The sequence below is a fragment of the Giraffa tippelskirchi genome, chromosome X (assembly GCF_054371585.1).
Source record: "Giraffa tippelskirchi isolate mGirTip1 chromosome X, T2T-mGirTip1v1.2.pri, whole genome shotgun sequence".
Classification (NCBI taxonomy): domain Eukaryota; kingdom Metazoa; phylum Chordata; class Mammalia; order Artiodactyla; family Giraffidae; genus Giraffa; species Giraffa tippelskirchi.
The window spans coordinates 42,906,590-42,927,999 of NC_137289.1; the positions used below are offsets into that span (position 1 = coordinate 42,906,590).

Sequence of the window (21,410 nt, forward strand, 5' to 3'; positions counted from 1 at the left end):
CTGTGTAGTCAGAAAGGTATCCTTGACTTCAAGAATGAGGAATATATGGTCTTTTATTTCTTATCTGGGCAAGGCCCAGCCTCCTCCATCATCCAGTTTTTATGGAGTTTCTTCTATTATAGAATTTCTGTCCACAGGGGAGAAACTCTTCAGTCTGGACCCATGTATCTCCTGTCTCAAGCTCATAGTAAGTGATGTCAACCTACCCATAGGCCTCTTCACTAGAATCCATCTTGGCTAAGAGATACACATGCACACATGGGAGGATCCTGAGATAAACCAAACACGGACTCAGAACCAGACAAAGCAAGATGACTGGCAAAGGGAAACCCAGAAGAAATGCTCCATGAAAGTGACTTCAACCACCACGAGGGTGCAACTGTCTCTCTGAGCCCACCCATGTGAGTCTATTCACATATACGTTTTCCTCCTAATAAACACTTGTTTTACTTGTCTCAGTCTCTATGTGGAAATTCATTTCTACACAGCTGATGGGCCAGGGCCTTGGTCCCACTGGTCCCTCGTGGTCTAGTGGCTAAGATTCAGTTCTCTCACGGCTGTAGCCTGACCTCAATCTCTGGCTGGGAACAGAATCCCTGCCTCAAGCTGCTATAGGCCGAGGCCACCTGAGATCAATGTTACATCTGAAGATCACCTTCCCAGCTTTGGTAGTTTTCTATTACTGGGCCTTGACAGTCCAAACAGATTATAAAGGAATGTTTCTCATGGTAACTCCTATGGATTGTGTACACCCTAATCCCCCAGGGAAGTTGCTGAATATGGAGATGGCCAGATGTAAGCTCTGACCTGCTAAGTACAGAGCTCTGGGAGAGGCCTAGAAAGCTGTATCTTCAATGAGCCAACTATGTACGTTTGATACACTTGTCAGAAATTATTCTAAGAATGGGGAGAATCAGGTGAGAGTGAAAGCCACTGCAGAGAAATTCATGGAACGCAAACCCAGATCTTACATTAGTGGCACAGAGGTTATCTCCTAAGGAGTAGGGCATTACAGTTGTGAAAGTGCTTTCACTTACAACTATCTACTAAGGGTGCAGAAATAATTTGTATGTGCCTTCTCCCTATGCACTTGAGAAAGACAGGTGAAGAGTAAACCCCAAAGAGTCTGTAACTTACTACCCCAAAAAGGGGCTTTAGGTGAAAATTTGAATGTGAACATAAATTGGAACTTCCTTTTCACATTACCCAGAAATCCTCTGCTTTTTAAAACTATTAAAAGCAGAATATTTTTTTAAAAAAATATCAAAGGAGAATTTTTTACAATATTCATTTAAAAATAAGATTCCCTTTCCAAAACAGCAGAATACACTTTTTTCTCAAGTGTACACGGAACACTCTCCAGGACAGATCACATCTTCAATCACAATCATCAGGAAATTTAAGAAAACTGAAATTGTATCAAGCATTTTCTCTGAACCACAATGCTATGAGACTAGATATGAATTACAGGAAAAAAAAAAAAAAACACAAACACATGGAAGCTAAACAACCTGCTTCTAAATAACCAACAGGTACTGAAGGCATCAAAAAGGAAATTAAAAATACCTAGAAATAAATGACAATGAAAACATGACAACCCAAAACCTATGGGACGCAGCAAAAGAGGGAAGTTTATAGCAATACGAGCCTACCTCAAGAAATGAGAAAAACATCATAAACAACCAGACTTTATGCCAAAGCAAATAGAAAAAGAAGAACAAAAAAAAAAAAACCCCTGAAGTTAGTAGAAGGACAGAAATCGTAAAGATATAAATGAAAAATACATGAAGGAAACAATAGCAAAGATCAATAAAACTAAAAGCTGGTTCTTTGAGAATATAAAATTGACAACCCACTAGCCAGACTCGTCAAGGAAAAAAGGGAGAAGACTCAAATCAATAAAACTAGAAACAAAAAAGAAGTTACTACAGAACGCAGAAATACAAAGGATCATAAAAGACTACTGTGAGCAACCATATGCCAATAAAATGAACAACCTGGAAATGGATAAGTTCTTAGAAAAGTACAACCTTCCAAAACTGAAACAGGAAGAATTAGAAATCACAAACGGACCAATCACAAGCACCAACATTGAAACTGTGATTTAAAAATCTTTCAGCAAACAAAGGCCCAGGGCCAGATGGCTTCACAGGTGAATTCTACCAAAAGTTTAAAGAAGAGCTAACACCTATCATGCTCAAATTCTTCCAGAAAATTGCAGAGGAAGGAGAACTCCCAAACTCATTCTATGAGGCCACCATCACCTTGAGAGCAAAACCAGACAAAGATACCACCAAAAAAGAAAATTACAGGCTAATATCATTGATGAATATAGATGCAAAAATCCTCAACAAAATTTTAGCAACCAGAATCCAACAGCACATTAATGGATCATACACCATAAGCAAGGGTGATTTATCCCAGGGATGCAAGGATTCTTCAACATATGCAAATCAATCAATGTGATTGACCATATCAATAAACTGAAAGATAAAAGTCATACGATCATATAAATAGATGCAGAGAAAGCTTTTGACAAAATATAATACCCATTCATGATAAAAACACTCCAAAAAGTAGGCACAGAAGGAACCTACCTCAACATAATAAAGGCCATATACGACAAACCCACAGCAAGCATTATTCTCAATAGCGAAAAACTGAAAGCATTTCTTCTAAGATTAGGAACAAGACAATGGTGCCCACTCTTGCCACTATTATTCAATCTAGATTTGGAAGTCCTAGCCATGGCAATCAGAGAAGAAAGAAAAAGAAACAAAAGGAATCCAGATTGGAAAACAAGAAGTAAAACTCTATTTGCAGATGACATGATAACATAGAAAACCATAAAGATTCCACCAGAAAATTACCAGAATTAATCAATGAATATGGTATAGTTGTAGGATATAAAATTAATACAGAGAAATCCCTTGCATTCCTATACACTAACAATGACAAATCAGAAAGGGATGTTAAGGAAACAATTCCATTCACCATTGCAACAAAAAGAATAAAATACCTAGGAATAAACCTACCTAAAGGGACAAAAGACCTGTATGCAGAAAACTGTGAGACACTGATGAAACAAATCAAATATGACACAAACAGATGGAGAAATATACCATGTTCTTGGATTGGGAGAAATATTGTGAAAATGACTATACTACTCAAAGCAATCTACAGATTCAATGTAATCCCTATCAAACTACCAATAATATTTTTCACAGAAATAGAACCAAAATAAGTTGCAACTTTTTTTTTTCAAAATAAGTTACAACTTTAATGGAAACACAAAAGACCCTGAAAAGCCAAAGCAATCTTGACAAAGAAAATCAGAGCTGCAGGAATCAACATTCCTGACTTCAGACTATACTACAGATCTACAGTCATCAAGACAGTATGGTACTGGCACAAAAACAGAAACATAGACCAATGGAACAAGATAGAAAGTCCAGAGATAAGCTTACACACACCTATGGGTACCTTATCTTTGACAAAAGAGGCAACAATATACAACGGAGAAAAGACAGCCTCTTCAATAGGTAGTGCTGGGGAAACAGGACAGCTACAAAAGAATGAAACTAGAACACTTCCTAACACCATACACAAAAATAAACTCAAAATGGATTAAAGACTTAAATATCAGGTCAGAAACTATAAAGCTTAGAAGAAAACATAGGCAGCATGCTCCTTGATATAAATCACAGCAAGATCCTCTGTGACCCACCTCCTAGAGTAATGAAAATAAAAACAAAAAAAAACCTAATAGACCTAATTAAACTTAAAAGCTTTTGCACAGCAAAGGAAACAATAAACACGATTAAAAGATAACCCTCAGAAAGGGAGAAAATAATTGCAAATGAAACAACTGACAAAGGATTAATCTCCAGAATATATAAGTAGCTCATATAGCTCAATATTAGGAAAACAAACAGCGCATTCAAAAAATGGGCAAAAGACCTAAACAGACATTTCTCCAAAGAAGACATACAGATGGCCAAGAAACACATGAAAAGATGCTCAACATCATTAATCCTTAGAGAAATTCAAATCAAAACTACAATGAGCTATCACCTCACACCATTCAGAATAGCCATCATCAAAAATTCTACAAACAATAAATGCTGGAAAGGATGTAAAGAAAAGCAAACCCTCCTATACTGTTGGTGGAATGTAAACTGATACAGCCATTATGGAGAACAGTATGGAGATTCCTTAAAAAACCAGGAATAAATACCATATGACCCAGCAACCTCACTACTGGGCATATACCCTGAAAAGGATCCATGTACCCCAATATTCACGTGTGCTTAGTCACTCAGTTGTGTCTGACTCTTGCGACTGCATAGACGGTATCCTGCCAGGCTCCTCTATCCATGGGATTCTCCAGACAAGAATACTGGAGTGGGTTGCCATTTCCTTCTCCAGGGGATCGTCCCAACCCAGTGACTGAACCTAGGTCTCCTGCATTGCAGTCAGACTCTACCGACTGAGCTACGAGGGAAGCCGAACATTCATAGCAGCAGTATTTACAACAGCCATGACATGGGAGCAACCTACATGTTCATCAACAGATGAATGGATAAAGAAGATGTGGTATATATACACCATGGAATATTACTCAGCCATAAAAAAGAACGAATTTGAGTCAGTTCTAGTGAGATGGATGAACCTAGAGCCTGTTAAAGAGAGTGAAGTCAGTCAGAAAGAGAGAAACAAATATAGTAGATTAATACATATATATGGAATCTAGAAAAATGACACTGATGAACCTATTTACAGGGAAGGAATGGAGACATAGATACAGAGAATGGACTTGTGGACACAGTGGGGGAGGGAAAGAGTGGGACGAATGGAGAGAGTAGCATCTATATATATATATACACACACACACACACACACACACACACACACACACACACACACACACACTATGGAGTGTAAGATGGATAGCTGGTGAGAAGTTGCAGTGTAGCACAGGGAGCCCAGTCTGGTGCTCTGTGATGATCTGGAGGGATGAGATGGGGAGAGGGGTAGGAGGCCAGAGAGGGAGGGGAATGTATGGCTGATTTGCGTTGTGGTATGGCAGAAACAAATATAACATTGTAACATTTTTAAAAATATATTTAAATTTAAAAAATAGGGGCAGGGTTGAGGTAAGAAATACAAACATACATAAGAGTATATAACTACCCCCAAGAACTGAATGCCTGAAGGAGGGAGCACATGACAGAAGAGGAGCCAAATAAGAAAGGGAATGGGGAATCCTGAGGCCCTTTCTCTCTAGGCCTTTACTAACACAGATCCACTGAGGCCTGGGAAAGGCAGTTAGGAACAGAAGTCATGACTGCCGATCTTTTCGTACAGCATGTTGAACAGTAGGCAGAATAGAAAATGTTAGCACTGTAATATTTAAACCCCTTTCCACAAAATGAAAGCTAGACTTAGTGCTGGTGCTCTTACTTGGCTCAGTCTCTCTACTGAAATCTACCATCAGGGCCTAGAGGCAACAAGGTTGGGTGATAAACTCATAGGATTTTCCCTCCTTTAAGCTGACCTGAAGTCTCCATGTTATTATGTCCCTGTCAAGTATTTAACTAAACGGTTAAGGCTGTATATTGTCACCCTGCTTATTTAACTTATATGCAGAGTACATCATGAGAAACGATGGGCTGGAGGAAGCACAAGCTGGAATCAAGATTGCTGGGAGAAATATCAATAACTTCAGATATGCAGATGATACCACCCTTATGGCAGAAAGCGAAAAACTAAAGATCCTCTTGATGAAAGTGAAAGAGGAGAGCGAAAAAGTTGGCTTAAAGCCCAACATTCAGAAAACTAAGATCATGGCATCTGGTTCCATCACTTCATGGGAAATAGATGGGGAAACAGTGGAAACAGTGGCTGACTTTATTTTTCTGGGCTCCAAAATCATGGCAGATGGTGATTGCAGCCATGAAATTAAAAGACGCTTACTCCTTGGAAAGAAAGTTATGACCAACCTAGACAGCATATTATAAAGCAGAGACATCGCTTTGTCAACAAAGGTCCGTCTAGTCAAGGCTATGGTTTTTCCAGTGGTCATGTATGGATGTGAGAGTTGGACTATAAAGAAAGCTGAGTGCAGAAGAATTGATGCTTTTAAACTGTGGTGTTGGAGAAGACTCTTGAGAGTCCCTTGACTGCAAGGAGATCCAACCAGTCCATCCTAAAGGAGATCAGTCCTGGGTGTTCATTGGAAGGACTGATGTTGAAGCTGAAACTCCAATACTTTGGCCACCTGATGCAAGGAGTTAACTCATTGGAAAAGACCCTGATGCTGGGAAAGATTGAGGGCAGGAAGAGAAGGGGACGACAGAGGATGAGATGGTTGGATGGCTTCACCGACTGAATGGACATGGGTTTGGGTGGATTCTGGGAGTTGGTGATGGACAGGGAGGCCTGGCGTGCTGCGGCTCATGGGGTCACAAGGAGTCGGACACAACTGAGCAGCTGAACTGAACTGAAGTATTTAACTAAACAGTTACCTTGATGTCAGCACTAAAATTGTTGATTTTCTGCCAGCCTGAGTTTTCCAAATGAAAATTTGCCCATCTAAGCAGAAGCTCTTCTGGAGATAATTTCATAAGCTCCTCCAAAGTCTCACCATCTCGAAGTAAAGCAGCCAAGGCTACAAAGGAAAAAAAGAAAAACCCAACCGATATATTATATGGTAACAGTCATTACATGTTTATTGAGTCTTTTGACACTCTGTTAAGTAAGTAACAGAGGTACAAAAAGTACTGTGACCTAGTTCCTGGTTTTCAGGTACTCACAGTCTAATAATAAAGATAAATGAAAGTATATAATGAGTTATAAGATGATACAGATAGAAACACTTAATTATAAGAATACACAGCATTACATATTTTAACATCTTGATTATTCATCACATTCCAAATACCAAGTAAGTTCTAGCTTTAAGTTGAACATTGTTACATTATGTCATATATTTACATAAACTATTCTTAAATAATATTAAAATCAGAGGCTTGGGGGAGTATGTTTAAAACTTTGGAGCCTTTTGATTTAAAGAGTATTCAAACCCTATGGTATTTATATTTAAGCATAACTAACTCTTGAAATGTTACACCTGGTTTTTTAAATTAATTTAATTGGAGGCTAATTACTTTACAATATTGTAGTGGCTTTTGCCATACCTGTTTTTAAAGAAAAAGAATTCAACTTTACATTGTCTATAGCACCTAATATGTAAAGGTTCCTCAACACTTTTTTGTTATTGAATTAAATGTGCAGAAGAAGCCAAGGGTTTTTGGTTAAATATCCCCAGAGATAAGAGGTAGAAGCTTGGGCATCTGCACAGAGAATTGTCTAAATTTAGGTACTGTTTTTATGGAGAAGTTGTATAGTCCTTATGCAATAATTCCCTCCCATAGGATAAAAGGAGATTTACACTGAACAAGAAGACTAAAACTGCCTGACTTCCAAAGAGGTCTAAGTAATATCTCTAATGGGCAAACTTCATCTTTCATAGACTCCACTTCACACCATGTCACTCTGGCACTGAGGGATTTAAGTAAAGGCAGAGGCAACATTGTCACTTGTACAGAAACCTCCTCATGCTCTCCATCTCCAAGTCAAAAGGCTGGAAAGGATTAAACAGCCTGACCTCCCTGCACCTGAGACCTTGTCAGAGATAAATCATTTGACTTATTACACGAGCCAATGTAGTTTAATTTTGTTGTCTTCCTTTCCTTGTTCAATGGACTTTAACTCTAACAAGATAAACACTGCTCTGAAGAGGCTAGCAACTAGAAAAATTTTATTTGTTTAAATACAGCCCACTTTGAGTGGACTGAAAATTTTAAGTATCATAAAGTCTTGGATAAATGTGCAGAATAGGACTGTTGACAGGTATTGTGAGACCCTGAAATACTGAGAACTCCCAATATATATTCTTCCCCCAAAGTAACTGAAGATTGATATGGTGATTTCCGGAAAAAAACGTGAATATTTGGAGTGATGCTTAATATTTTAAACTTCAAAAGGAGAGGACAGTGTAGCACTTCCTAGGACCTTAGGACAATTGTATCACATATGCTTATACATTCTACAAGTCTATGATGTGATATCAAACCCTATGCTATAAAAACGGTGCTTCTGCTAATTCAGGAAATATGAGACCATCAAGGGCAGGTTAGAATATTTTTGAAGAGTCTTAAATCTATAATAGAATAGAAAAGGTATTAAAATTAATAGGAGATGGTGTGCCTGAGGGTGGTAATGGGGTGGGGACTATGTGAGTAGAGCAGAAAAGAACTTTGCACAAATTCCTTAAACTCTCTGGGTTTTCGTGTCTTTATTGTGAAATGAATTCTAAAGAGCCAGACAAATGTTAATTACTACTAAAGAAGAAAGTTATAATTAGGCTGTTTTCCTGAATAACACTATAACATTACCTTCTGTTAATTCTAATTATCATCTAATCACCTCAATTAGGTGAAAGCGTGACAGTCTGCATGACTAGAAAAAAATAACCAATAAACAATTTTCAAGATCATGACTGTGTTTCATTACCTTCATTCCTGCTTAATTCAATGTCAGCAAACAAACCGATCTTAATGATCTGCCACAGCAGTCCCAAAACCAGGTGAGGCTTCCCAGCCCTCAAATCCTCTGCACCAATGTTCACAACATGACATCCAATGGCAGAAGCTGAATTCAGTGCCAAGTTCAAGTTTTCCTGCAAGACAGCCAATTTATAACACTTGCTTCTTGACCTTTCTGTTTTTTTACAGTCTTTTTCTCCCTTCACTGAAATAACACTCAGTAATGACATTATGTATTAAGTTTACCCATACATGATCCACAGAAAGTAATATCCAAGCTTTGGTGTTAAAAGCATAGCTAAAACAAATCTATCCTCATTTTTATAGTCTTTTCCAGATTTCCAAGGCAAGTTAACAGCATTTTTAGTTAGCCTCGATTGAAAGATACCGACCCTAAAGGAAAAGGCTGAGTTACTAGAGTAAGTATATCCATGTGGGTTATGTGTTGAATTTTTTAAAATGCCTAAATGAGAGGTCTACTGAATACACATGAGAGTTCTAGAAGTTCTGAATCTCCTCATCCCAAGAGATGGCCTTGCATGAGGAAATACTGCTATATAACGCCCTAATACGAGATGGAAAATAAAAGCCTTCTATTCTTCAAGCATGCTAATTAACTAAGAGCTTAAACATGCTTGCTTATTTCTGTATGTTTGAACGCAAAATGTAATGAAAAGAATATAGGGCTTTGCAGTTACACCTGGATTTGAACTTTAGTTCCAGCACTATTAACCTTGGTACAGCTCTGAAATCTTTCTGCATCTCAGCTTCTATGAAATCTGGAAAATAATCCTCAACTCAGAGCTGTTGTAAGAATTAAATGAGACAATGCAAAATGCAGAGCCTTCAGTCTGTAAAACAGGTCCTCAAATAATAGTTTCATGGAAGGAGAGGAGAAGAGTGCATACCTGAATGATGAATGGTGTGAGTTTCTTCTTGTTGATTGCTCTCTCATCAATTGTATCAGGAACTGAAAGGTTGATCATTTTACTGAAACAGAAATTTTAAAATAAGTTGACTTATTTTTTAAATAATCCATAAATATTCACAAATATTTTAAGGCTTATTATAATATCTATCTCATGTAATCTGAAAAAAAAGCAATGTATGACTTTAGTCAGGTTGATCAAAAAACCATACATATAAAAATGCAAATAAAGGAAAGACCAAAGTGCTTATAGTAGTTGAATATTTCTGAGTTGGGGATTGGGGCATATTTTCTTATTTAATGTTTTGTACTTCTCACATTCTTTTAGAAGAATGAATTACTTGGATATTAAAAACTTTGTTGAGTAAGTGTTAAAAACAGATAATATCCCACATTGGAACTGAATCTCTCTGTTAGATCATATAATGTATAATTAAAATGATTTCATCTACAAAGACTGAAAATTAGTTGAGCATGAGATTCTTTCATTCACCAAATATTTATTGAGTACCTAGATGATGCACCTGGAGAAGGCAATGGCACCCCACTCCAGTACTCTTGCCTGGAAAATCCCATGGATGGAGGAGCCTGGCGGGCTGCAGTCCATGGGGTCACTGAGTCGGACACGACTGAGTGACTCCACTTTCACTTTTCACTTTCATGCCCTGGAGAAGGAAATGGCAACCCACTCCAGTACTCTTGCCTGGAGAATCCCAGGGACAGGGGAGCCTGGTGGGCTGCCGTCTATGAGGTCGCACAGAGTCGGACACGACTGACGCGACTTAGCAGTAGCAGTAGCAGATGATGCACCAGGTACCATATTTGGTGCTGAAAATACAGTGATAATATCGATAGAAAGAAAAGTTGTATTAATTAGGGCAGGATCTGACTTAGAACAACCTCATTTGGTAAAATTTGGAGTTAGACTCTAACATTTTAGATGTTTATACTACTGTCCTAAAACAAGTTATTTTGCATAGAGAAAACCGTGCTTATTTCCATGCAAAATTTAAATATTAAACAAATAGTATCATATGAGTCTCTCTATTAAAATATATGGGAAATTATTTCTTTACAGCCTATAAGTGGCAAGTAAAAGGGTATCTCACATTTTTAGAAATCATCTTTTTAAATAACCAAAATGACCGTATTGGAAAAAAACAAATTTTATATATTGTACACTGTCATCAGAAATATACCCACTGTACTGTTCTAAGTGTTCCAATATGTACTTACTCAATGCTCACAACAAATTTCTGAGCAAGCACAATAATATGGGGATCATAATGGATGGATCCTGAAATGCAAAGCAGTCAAGTACCTTTTTTTTTTAATACTTCTTCCCTACTATGGAAAAGGTCAGTTTTCATTTCAATCCCAAAGAAAGGCAATGCCAAAGAATGCTCCAACTACCGCACAATTGCACTCATCTCACACACCAGTAAAGTAATGCTCAAAATTCTCCAAGCCAGGCTTCAGCAATACGTGAACCGTGAACTTCCAGATATTTGAGCTGGTTTTCGAAAAGGCAGAGGAACCAGAGATCAAATTGCCAACATCCGCCGGATCATCGAAAAAGCAAGAGAGTTCCAGAAGAGCATCTATTTCTGCTTTATTGAGTATGCCAAAGCCTTTGACTGTGTGCATCTCAAGAAACTGTGTAAAATTCTGAAAGAGAAGGGAACCCCAGCCCACCTGATCTGCCTCTTGAGAAATCGGTATGCAGATCAGGGAGCAACAGTTAGAACCGGACATGGAACAACAGACTGGTTCCAAATAGGAAAAGGAGTATATCAAGGCTGTATATTGTCACCCTGCTTATTTAACTTATATGCAGAGTACATCATGAGAAACGCTGGGCTGGATGAAGCACATGCTGGAATCAAGATTACCGGGAGAAATATCAATAACCTCAGATATAAAGATGACACCACCCTTATGGCACAAAGTGAAGAAGAACTAAAGAGCCTCTTAATGAAAGTGAAAGAGGAGAGTGAAAAAGTTTGCTTAAACATTCAGAGAACTCATGCCGTCTGGTACCATCACTTCATGGCAAATAGATGGGGAAAGAGTGGAAACAGTGGCAGACTTTATATTTTTGGGCTCCAAAATCACTGCAGATTGTGACTTCAGCCAGGAAATTAAAAGATGCTTACTCCTTGGAAGAAAAGCTATGACCAACCTAGACAGCATATTAAAAAGCAGAGACATTACTTTGCCAACAAAGGTCCATCTAGTCAAGGCTTTGGTTTCTCCAGGAGTCATGTATGGATGTGAGAGTTGGACTATAACGAAAGCTGAGCGTGGAAGAATTGATGCTTTTGAACTGTGGTGTTGGGGAAGACTCTTGAGAGACCCTTGGACAGCAAGAAGATCCAACCAGTCCATCCTAAAGGAGATCAGCCCTGGGTGTTCATTGGAAGGAGTGATGTTGAAGCTGGAACTCCAGTACTTTGGCCACCTGATGCGAAGATCTGACTCATTTGAAAAGACCCTGATGCTGGGAAAGATTGAAGGTGGGAGGAGAAGGGGACGGCAGAGGATGAGATGGTTGGATGGTATCACCAACTCAATGGACATGAGTTTGGGGAAACTCCGGGAGTTGGTGATGGACAGGGAGGCCTGGCGTGCTGCCGTCCAAGGGGTCGCAAAGAGTCGGACACGACTGACATTGACTGACTGAATAAACTGAACTGAACTGATGTACCCATGGGTTAGTTAGACAAACAACATCAGAACATTGCAGTTTAAGGAAGAGAGCATTTTCTTGCAGGGCCATGCAAGGAGATGGGTGGCTTATGCCTTTAACAATCCTGAACTTTCCAAACACTTTCAAGAATGCCCACTTATACAAAACTTGAGGGAGGAATGTGATTAGCTCTGACAACCTTCTTGCTGTCAGATATTCTATTCTTGAAGAAAAGTCATAGTGAGGTAACTGTGTTCCTGTAAACCTCTAGCAAAACAAATATTAGTCTCAATGCTGAAAGGTAAGATTCCAAGCTTGACTTTCACACTCCAAGGTCCTGTTTAGGAGGAGGGGCTTCCTGGGCAAGCTGATTATCCTGCCTGAGAGCATTCATCCAGCACCCAGTCTTGGTCCTCCCACCAGTGGCCAGTCACAGCTGAAGATGCAGCTCTCAGTCTCTGGGCCCTCCTCTTACCAAGGTCCCCATACCCTGCCCAGCCACCTTAAAGGAGGGAGCCAGGTGCCCAGCCCACAGTTGCCCTCAGTCTTCTCAGTCTACCCTAACTTTGGGGGGGAAGCTGGGTCTTGTAGACTCTGACCCAATCAGATTATTGCAAGCGTTGAGTCATGGAGGTGGGGATGGCAGAGGTAGGTTGCCTAGTGCTCTGAACCCTGGGCCAGGCCAGTGAGTGTCTCTAGCAAGGTCTCTGGACCTCTGCAAGACTCGGCCTTTGGCCTGTCCCCAGGCTCCACCCCTTGCTACCCAGACCAAGGCCAGAGGACCTGGAGGGCCATGGACGAAGGCTGAAATATACCTTTTACTACACTCTGCTGAGAGGCTGACTATTGGTGGACCTGGTCTTCTAACCTCTATGGTCTTTAGCTAAGGACGGCAGCTCCATGCCCATCTTGCCCCTATTACAGTATCTTCCTTGGTGAGATTATACAAACTTTGACTGAAAGTGGGTAACTTAGACCATCATGGTCTATTTCCACTAGCCCAAGATAATCACATTCTACTCTGTTTCTATAACTCAGGTAAATTAACTAACAATATCATGTGATGATATAGTTTTTATCTTCCTCTAACTGAAATATTATACTTAAAAAGCATAATGTCCCCTCAGACATATATATTGCAAATGGGGGAACCATTTATTCATTCACTGCTGGAGCTATAGTTGAATTGTTATATTTTGAAAACAATTTTTATTGGAATGGAGTTGCTTTACCATCTTATATTAGTTTCCGTTGTACATCTAAGTCAATCTATTATAGGCATACATAGATCCCTTCATTTTTGGATTGTCTTCCCATTTAGGTCACCACAGAGCACTGAGTAGAGTTCCTTCCACTTTTTTCGTTTTTGAATTCAAATTAAGTTATTTGTATTAACTGGAGGATAATTACTGTACAATATTGTGATGCTTTTTGCCATATATCAACATTAATGAGCCATAGGTATACATGTGTCCCACACATCCTTAAGCCCCACTCACCTCCCTCCCCACCCTATTCCTATGGGTTGTTCCAGAGCACTGGTTTTGAATGCCCTGCTTTATGCATATATAAACCTGAATGATGATTTTCCTGAATGATGAAATATGCAATTTTCTCTATATCACATATGAGTTATGGGTGTAGTTTTTTCTACATTAAATTTGATATCTGTATTTATGTTTGGAAATCTAGCTGTATATTTTTGGTCATGATAGATGGACTATTGTATGTTTCACATCTGGATATCTCTGCACTCTTTTCCCTACATAAACATGGAATGCTGTATTCTTCACATAGGAAAATTTGAGCACATGTTTTCCTGAATAAAGTATGGAATATTTTGCAGTTTTCTAATGAAAATCTCACTTAAGATTTTCGGACATGAAGTATATAATTCTCCATAGTCCAAATATGAAACACCGAGGCAAATTTTCATTACTGAACTAGGAAATTTGTACATCTCATAAATGATCATCTAGGTAAAGATTTTCCTACATGAAAGTTGGCATATTTCATATTTCACATAAAGAAATATGGACACAGATCTCCTTGTTTGGGGATACTCTGTATTTCACATATGAAAACATGGGTGCTGATGTTTCTACACTAAATATGTAACTCTCTATATTTCCCATTTGAAAATCTAGACACAGGTTTTCCTGCATGAAACATGCAATATGCTATATGAAAATCTGGAAAAAGGTTTTCCTGCTTAAATACTGAATGTTTTATTTTACACTTATTAAAATCTGTGTGCACATTCTGCACATGACATATGGAATTCTCTTGTGTTTCTCTTTGGAAAATATAGACATTCAGGAACCTACATTAAATATTAAATTCTCCTTAGAACTCATATTAAAATATTGGCACAGGTGTTGTGGGCCTAGGTTTTCAACTGTGAAATTATATAATTCTGTATGATTCACGTGTGGAAATCTGAGTGCAGATTTTCCTAAATGAAGTATGAAATCATGTATATCTTACAGATGATAAGTTAAGTGTAGATTTTCTGCTATATTGCTATATGGGATTCTGCATATTTCATATAAGAAAACCTTAATTATGATTTTTTGACATAGAATATGTAATTCTAATTTCACATATAGATATCTGGGAACAGATTTTCCTACTTGAACTATGACATCTCTATATTTCACATATAGAAATCAGTGTACAGATATTCACGCATCACATATGAAATTTTCCACGTTTCGTATGTGGGACTCTCAGGCCAGATATTTTAGAAAATATATGGAACTCTCTATATTTCCCAAGTAAAAACAAGATGAGGAAGTTTTGAGATGAAATATGGACGTTTGTTCATTTCTCATATGAAAACCAGGGTACAGATTTTCTTACATGACATATGAAACGTGTATATTTTAGATACGAAAATTTGAGTTCATATTTTTTACATGAATTATGGAATTTTCTATGTTTCAAATATGGAAAACTTACCTTAGATATGCTTCTATGAAATATAGAATCCCTATATTTCCTATATGACATGTGGACCCTGATTTTGCTCCATAATATGTGCAATTCGCTACATGTCATATATGAATATCTTGGTTTAGATTCTCCCACATGAAATATGGAATTCTCTGTATGTCCCTTGCAAAACATGAGGGCAGGTTAACTTGACGAACAATGGAATTCTTTATATTTCACATTTGAAAATCTAGGTGCAGATTTTCTACATGAAATATGAAATTCTGTACATTTCTTGTATTAAAGTATTAGTGCAGATTTTCCCACTTCAAATATGGAATTCTCTATATTTCATATAGGAAAGCCTGAAAGATGACTTTCCTACAGGAAATATGTAACTTTCTATATTTCATACACGAAAATATGGGTACAGAATTTTCTCCAGGAAGTATGAAATCTGTATTTCATGTCTGAAAATCTAGCTGTATATGTTTGGTCATGATATATGAAATATTGCTTGCTTCACATATGGATATATGTGCACGTATTTTCCTGCATGCATAGGGAATTCTGTATTATTCACATAGGAAAATTTGAGTATCCATTTTCCTGCTGAATCATGGAATTCTACTTTCATAAATGAATTTCTCAATTAAATTTTCTGACAAGAGATGTACAATTCTCTATCATTCAAATATGAAATTCCAGTAGCAAATATTCATTCCAGAAATACGAAATGTGTACATTTCACAAATGAAAATCTAGATAGAGCTTGTCTTACATGAGGTGTGGTACTCTTTACATTCCATATAAAAGATCTGAGCACAGATTTCCTTGATTGAAATATAGACTAATCTATATTTCACATATGAAAATATTGGCGTTGTGTGTTCTACAATATATGTATTTCTCTACATTTCACAAATGAAATGTTCAATTCTTCGTATCGCATTTATAAATATTGGCTGCACATTTTCCTACATGGTATATGGAATTCTCTGTGTTTAGCATTTGAAAATATAGACTTTCATTTTCCTACACTAAATATTAAATTCCCTAAACTTCACATATTAAAATATTAGCATGGGTTTTGTAGGCATAGTTTCTCAAATGTGAATGTGGAATTTTGTGTTTTGCATGTGGACATCACATTAGAAGTTTTCCTAAATGAAATATGGACTTCTGTATATTTTACAGGTGATAATTGGAGGAAGGGTTTTTCTGCTATATTGATACATGGGATTCTGTATTTTTCATATATGAAAATCTTATGATTTTATTACATAAATATGTAACTGTCTATATTTCACATTATACAACACTGGGAAAAACTTTACCTACATGAAATATGAAATCTCTACTTTTCACATATATTAATCAGTGAACAGATTTTCACACATGACATAAGAAATTTTTCATCTTTCATATAAGGAAATCCCATCCCAGACATTCATACAAAAAAACCCTGAAGTCTATATTTCATATATGAAAATACAGTTGCCAATTTTCCCACATGAAATGTGGAGTTCTCTCTATAGAATCACATGTGAAACCTGGACACCCATTTACCACAAAATATGAAATCTTCTATATATCATATAGGAAAATCTCTGCTCAAATTTTCCTCTAGGCAGTACTTAACATTATGTATGTCACACATGAAAAACTGGGTGCTAATTTACCCATGTACAATCCGGAATTGTGTATATTCTGGATATCAAAATCTGTGCACCAATATTACTACCTAAACTATGGAATTCGGTATATTTCACATATGAAAATCAGGGTGAAATTTTACTCAGTTAAAAATGGAATTCTCTATATTTTACATATGAAAATGTCAGTGCTGAATTTACATCATGAAATATTGAACTTTTTGTATTTCACTTTAGGAAAATCTGGATGCTGAGTTTCTTACATGAAATATGGTATTTTCTATACCTCATATATGACAATCTGGGTGGTGACTTCCTTACATTAAATATGGAAATCTCTATATTTCACAGACGAAAATCATGGCGTTGGTTTTCTTAAGATATGGAGAACCTATATGGTATTGGAGTTCTCTCTGTTTCACAAATGAAAATATGTGCACCACTGCTTCTTCGCAAAATATGGAATTCTTTGTATTTCTTCTATCAAAATCTAGGCTTGAACACTCTTTCATGGAAGTTGGACTTCTGTATATTTCACATTTGAAGATCAGAATGGATTTTCCTATGAGAAATATGAAATCACTGCATTTCGTGTGAACCACTGGTTCTTCAGGTACTGACACATTTGTTCCCTGTTTGTGTCCCTGTGCCTTGCACATGCGTGTGTACAGGTGTGTGCTTGTGTCACCTGTGTTTGCGTGTATGTGCATGGGCCCAGCCCCCTGCTGACATGGGAGATGAAGGCGAAAGAACATGAGATGTCTAACAACGAGAAGAGGAGGCAGGAGACGTCTACAGTCTAGGGGAGACTGGTCCACGCATCTCTGCGGTGACCCTGTTCAGGACAAGAATGAGCAAAGGATGGCCAGTGACAACTCTGGGTAGTGAGTCCACAAATCTGCAATTACCTCAGGAGACAAAGACAGGCTCACAATTTCTGCTGTGCTGTTGTGTGTGTTTGTATCCGCAAGAGGGGTTGGAGGGTTTGCAGAGTCACCCAGTGTAAATCAAGTGGTGGGGGCTCTAAAATCATGACCTGTGGACCCCTCAGTCTGTGGGGGCATTGGCTCTGATTAAAACTCTTCAAGAAATGGGCATAGAAGGAACCTACCTCAACATAGTAAAGGCCACATATGATAAGCCCACAGCAAATATTATTCTCAATGGTGAAAAACTGAAAGCATTCCCCCTAAGATCAGGAACAAGACAAGGGTGTCCACTTTCACCACTATTATTCAGCATAGTTTTGGAAGTCCTAGCTACAACAATCAGAGATGAAAAAGAAATAAAAGGAATCCAGATCGGAAGAGAAGAAAGTATAACACTCACTGTTTGCAGATGACGTGATGCTGTACATAGAATACCATGATACTATCAGAAAATTACTAGAGCTAACCAGTGAATTTAGCAAAGTCGGAGGATACAAAATCAATACACAGAAATCATTTGCATTCCTACATACTAACAATGAAAAATCAGAAAGAGAAATTAAGGAATCAATTCCATTCACCACTGCAACAAAAAGAATAAAACATCTAGGAATAAACTTACCTAAGGAGACAAAAGAACTATATACAGAAAATTATAATTTGATGAAAGAAATCAAAGATGATATAAACAGATGGAGAGATAATCCAGGTTCCTGGGTAGAAAGAATCAATATTGTGAAAATGACTATACTACCAAATGCAATCTACAGATTCAATGTGATCCCTATCAAAGTACTAATGGCATTTTTCACAGAACTAGAAAAAAAAAAGCCACAGTTCGTACGGAAACACAAAAGACCCTGAATAGCCAAAGTCATCTTGAGAAAGAAGAATGGAGCGGGAGGAATCAACTTACCTGCTTTCAAATTATACTACAAAGTCACAGTCATCAAGACAGTACACAAAAACAGAAATAAAGGCCAAGGGAACAAGATAGAAAGCCCAGAGAAAAACCCACACACATGTGGGCACCTTATCTTTGACTTAGGAGGCAAGAATATACAATGGGAACAAGACAGCAGTTTCAGTAAGTGGTGCTGGAAGAACTGGACAACTCAGTGCAAAGAATGAAATTAGAACACTTCCTAACACCATCAGTTCAGTTCAGTTCAGTCGCTCAGTTGTGTGCGACTCTTTGCGACCCCATGAACCGCAGCACGCCAGGCCTCCCTGTCCATCACTAACTCCCGGAGTCCACCCAAACCCACGTCCATTGAGTCGGTGATGCCATCCAACCATCTCATCCTCTGTCATCCCCTTCTCCTGACCTCAAACTTTCCCAGCATCAGGGTCTTTTCCAATGAGTCAGCTCTTCCCATCAGGTGGCCGAAGTATTGGAGTTTCAGCTTCAACATCAGTCCTTCTAATGAAAACCCCGGACTGATCTCCTTTAGGATGGACTGGTTGGATCTCCTTGCAAACCGAGGGACTCTCAAGAGTCTTCTCCAACACCACAGTTCAAAAGCATCAATTCTGCGCTCAGCTTTCTTTATAGTCCAATTCTCACATCCATACATGACCACTGGAAAAACCATAGCCTTGACGAGACGGCCCTTTGTTGGCAAAGTAATGTCTCTGCTTTTTAACATGCTGTCTAGGTTGGTCATAACTTTCCTAACACCGCACACAAAGATAAACTGAAAATGGACTAAAGACCTAAATGTAAGACCAGAACCTATATAACTCTAGGAAGAAAACATAGGCAGAATACTCTATGACACAAATCATAGTAAAATCCTCTATGACAAACCTCCTAGAATAAAGGAAATAAAAACAAAAATAAATAACTAGGTGCTAATTTAATTTAAAAGTTTTTGCATAGCAAAGGAAACTATACACACAGTGAAAAGACCACCCTCAGAATGGGAGAAAATAATAGCAACTGAAACAACTGACAAACTATTAATTTCCAAAACATACACACAGCTCATACAAGTCAATACCAGAGAAACAAACAACCCAGTCAAAAAGTGGGCAAAAGTCCTAAACAGATATTTCTCCAAAGAAGACATAGAGATGGCTAAGAAACACATGAAGAGATGCTCTCCATCACTCATGATTAGAGTGTTAGTCGCTCAGTCGTGTCCAACTCTTTGCAAGCTCACGGACTGTAGCCCACCAGGCTCCTCTGTCCATGGAATTTTCCAGGCAAGCATACTGGAGTGGGTTGCCATTTCTTCCTCCAGGGGATCTTCCTGACCCAGGGATTGAACCTGGGGCTCCTGCACTGCAGGAAGACTCTCTACCATCTGAGGCACCAGAGAAGCTCATTATTAGAGAAATGCAAATCAAAACTACAACGTGATATCACCTCACACCAGACAGAATGGGCATCATCAAAAAGTCCACAAGCAACAAGTGCTAGAGATGGTGGGAATGTAAATTGATACAGTCACTATGGAAGACAGTGTGGAAATGCCTTAAAAAACTAGGAATAAAACCACCATGTGACCCAGCAATCCCACTATTAGGCATATGACCTTCCAAAAACCAAAGCTGAAAAAGACACACGTACCCCAGTGTTCACTCCAGCACTATTTACGGTAGCCAAGACATGGAAGCAAGCTAGATGTCCATCGACAGAGGAATGGATAAAGAAGCTGAGGTGCGTATATACAATGGAATGCTACTCAGCCATAGAAAAAAAGGAATGCATCTGGGTCAGTTCTAAGGAGGTGGATGAACCCAGAGCCTATTATACAGAGGGAAGTAAGTTAGAACGAGAAAAACAAATACCGTATATTAACGCATACATGTGGAATCTAGAAGGATGGTACTGATAAACCTGATCCCAGAGCAGCAATAGAGACGCAGACATAGAGAACAGACTTGTGCACAAGGGTAGGGGAGGAGAGGGAGTGGGTGAGATAAATGGAGAGAGTAGCATGGATGAATATACATTAACATATGTAAATAGATAGCCAATGGGAATTTGCTGTATGACTCAGGGAACACAAACGGGGGCTCTGTAATAACCTAGAGGGGTGGGAATGAGCGGGAAGTGGGAGGGATTCAAGAGGGAGGGGACATATGTACACCGAAAACTATGGTTAATTCAGGTTGAGGTGTGACAGAAATCAAACCAATACTGTAAATAATAATCAATCAATGAAAAATAAATATTTGTTAAAAGCTAGAAATAGGTTAATTTGGAAATTACCTAGAATGTCACAATTGAGAGGGAAAAAACCCCTTAATATGTGATCTATTGCCTTCCAGGTTCCGTTCTCTTCATTTTTAAAAAGTATGAGATAGGGGAGTTAATGTCTTCATGATACTGTATCTATTATTTGGACCAGGAACTGTTCTCTGTGATATGTGCATGCTGACCTGACATCCCATGGTCTTTCATGCACTTAGGAGACACTGTGTTCAATCCGTACACGGTAAAGTTTCCTGCGGATGGACATGTGGATCTGCCTTTTGATCCAGAGTACACTAGACACCGCAATGTGTTCCAGATTGGGGGTCAGATACAACACGTCTCTGTTCCTCTCCACCTGGCACCAATCTGACTCAGCTCTTGCCAGGGAGGTGACTTTGGGTAAATTCATTCACCCGTTAACCGCTACGTGTTTCTGCTTCCTCAGCTGCCGAAAGGGATGA

The 21,410-nt window shown here is 38.4% G+C and overlaps 1 protein-coding gene across 2 annotated transcripts in view; it reads right to left on the reverse strand.

Annotated features, from left to right (window-relative positions):
- The window catches only part of LOC145537113 (plastin-3-like), a 37,803-nt gene that overhangs the window by 11,794 nt on the left and 4,599 nt on the right, over positions 1–21,410 (reverse strand). For both annotated transcript variants that reach the window (XM_081567811.1, XM_081567812.1), the window contains 3 exons: positions 9,518–9,599; positions 8,578–8,743; positions 6,528–6,670 (listed from right to left, as the gene is read on the reverse strand). In XM_081567811.1, the coding sequence (XP_081423937.1) occupies positions 6,528–6,670; positions 8,578–8,743; positions 9,518–9,599 (391 nt within the window). The remainder of the gene's footprint in view (positions 1–6,527; positions 6,671–8,577; positions 8,744–9,517; positions 9,600–21,410) is intronic.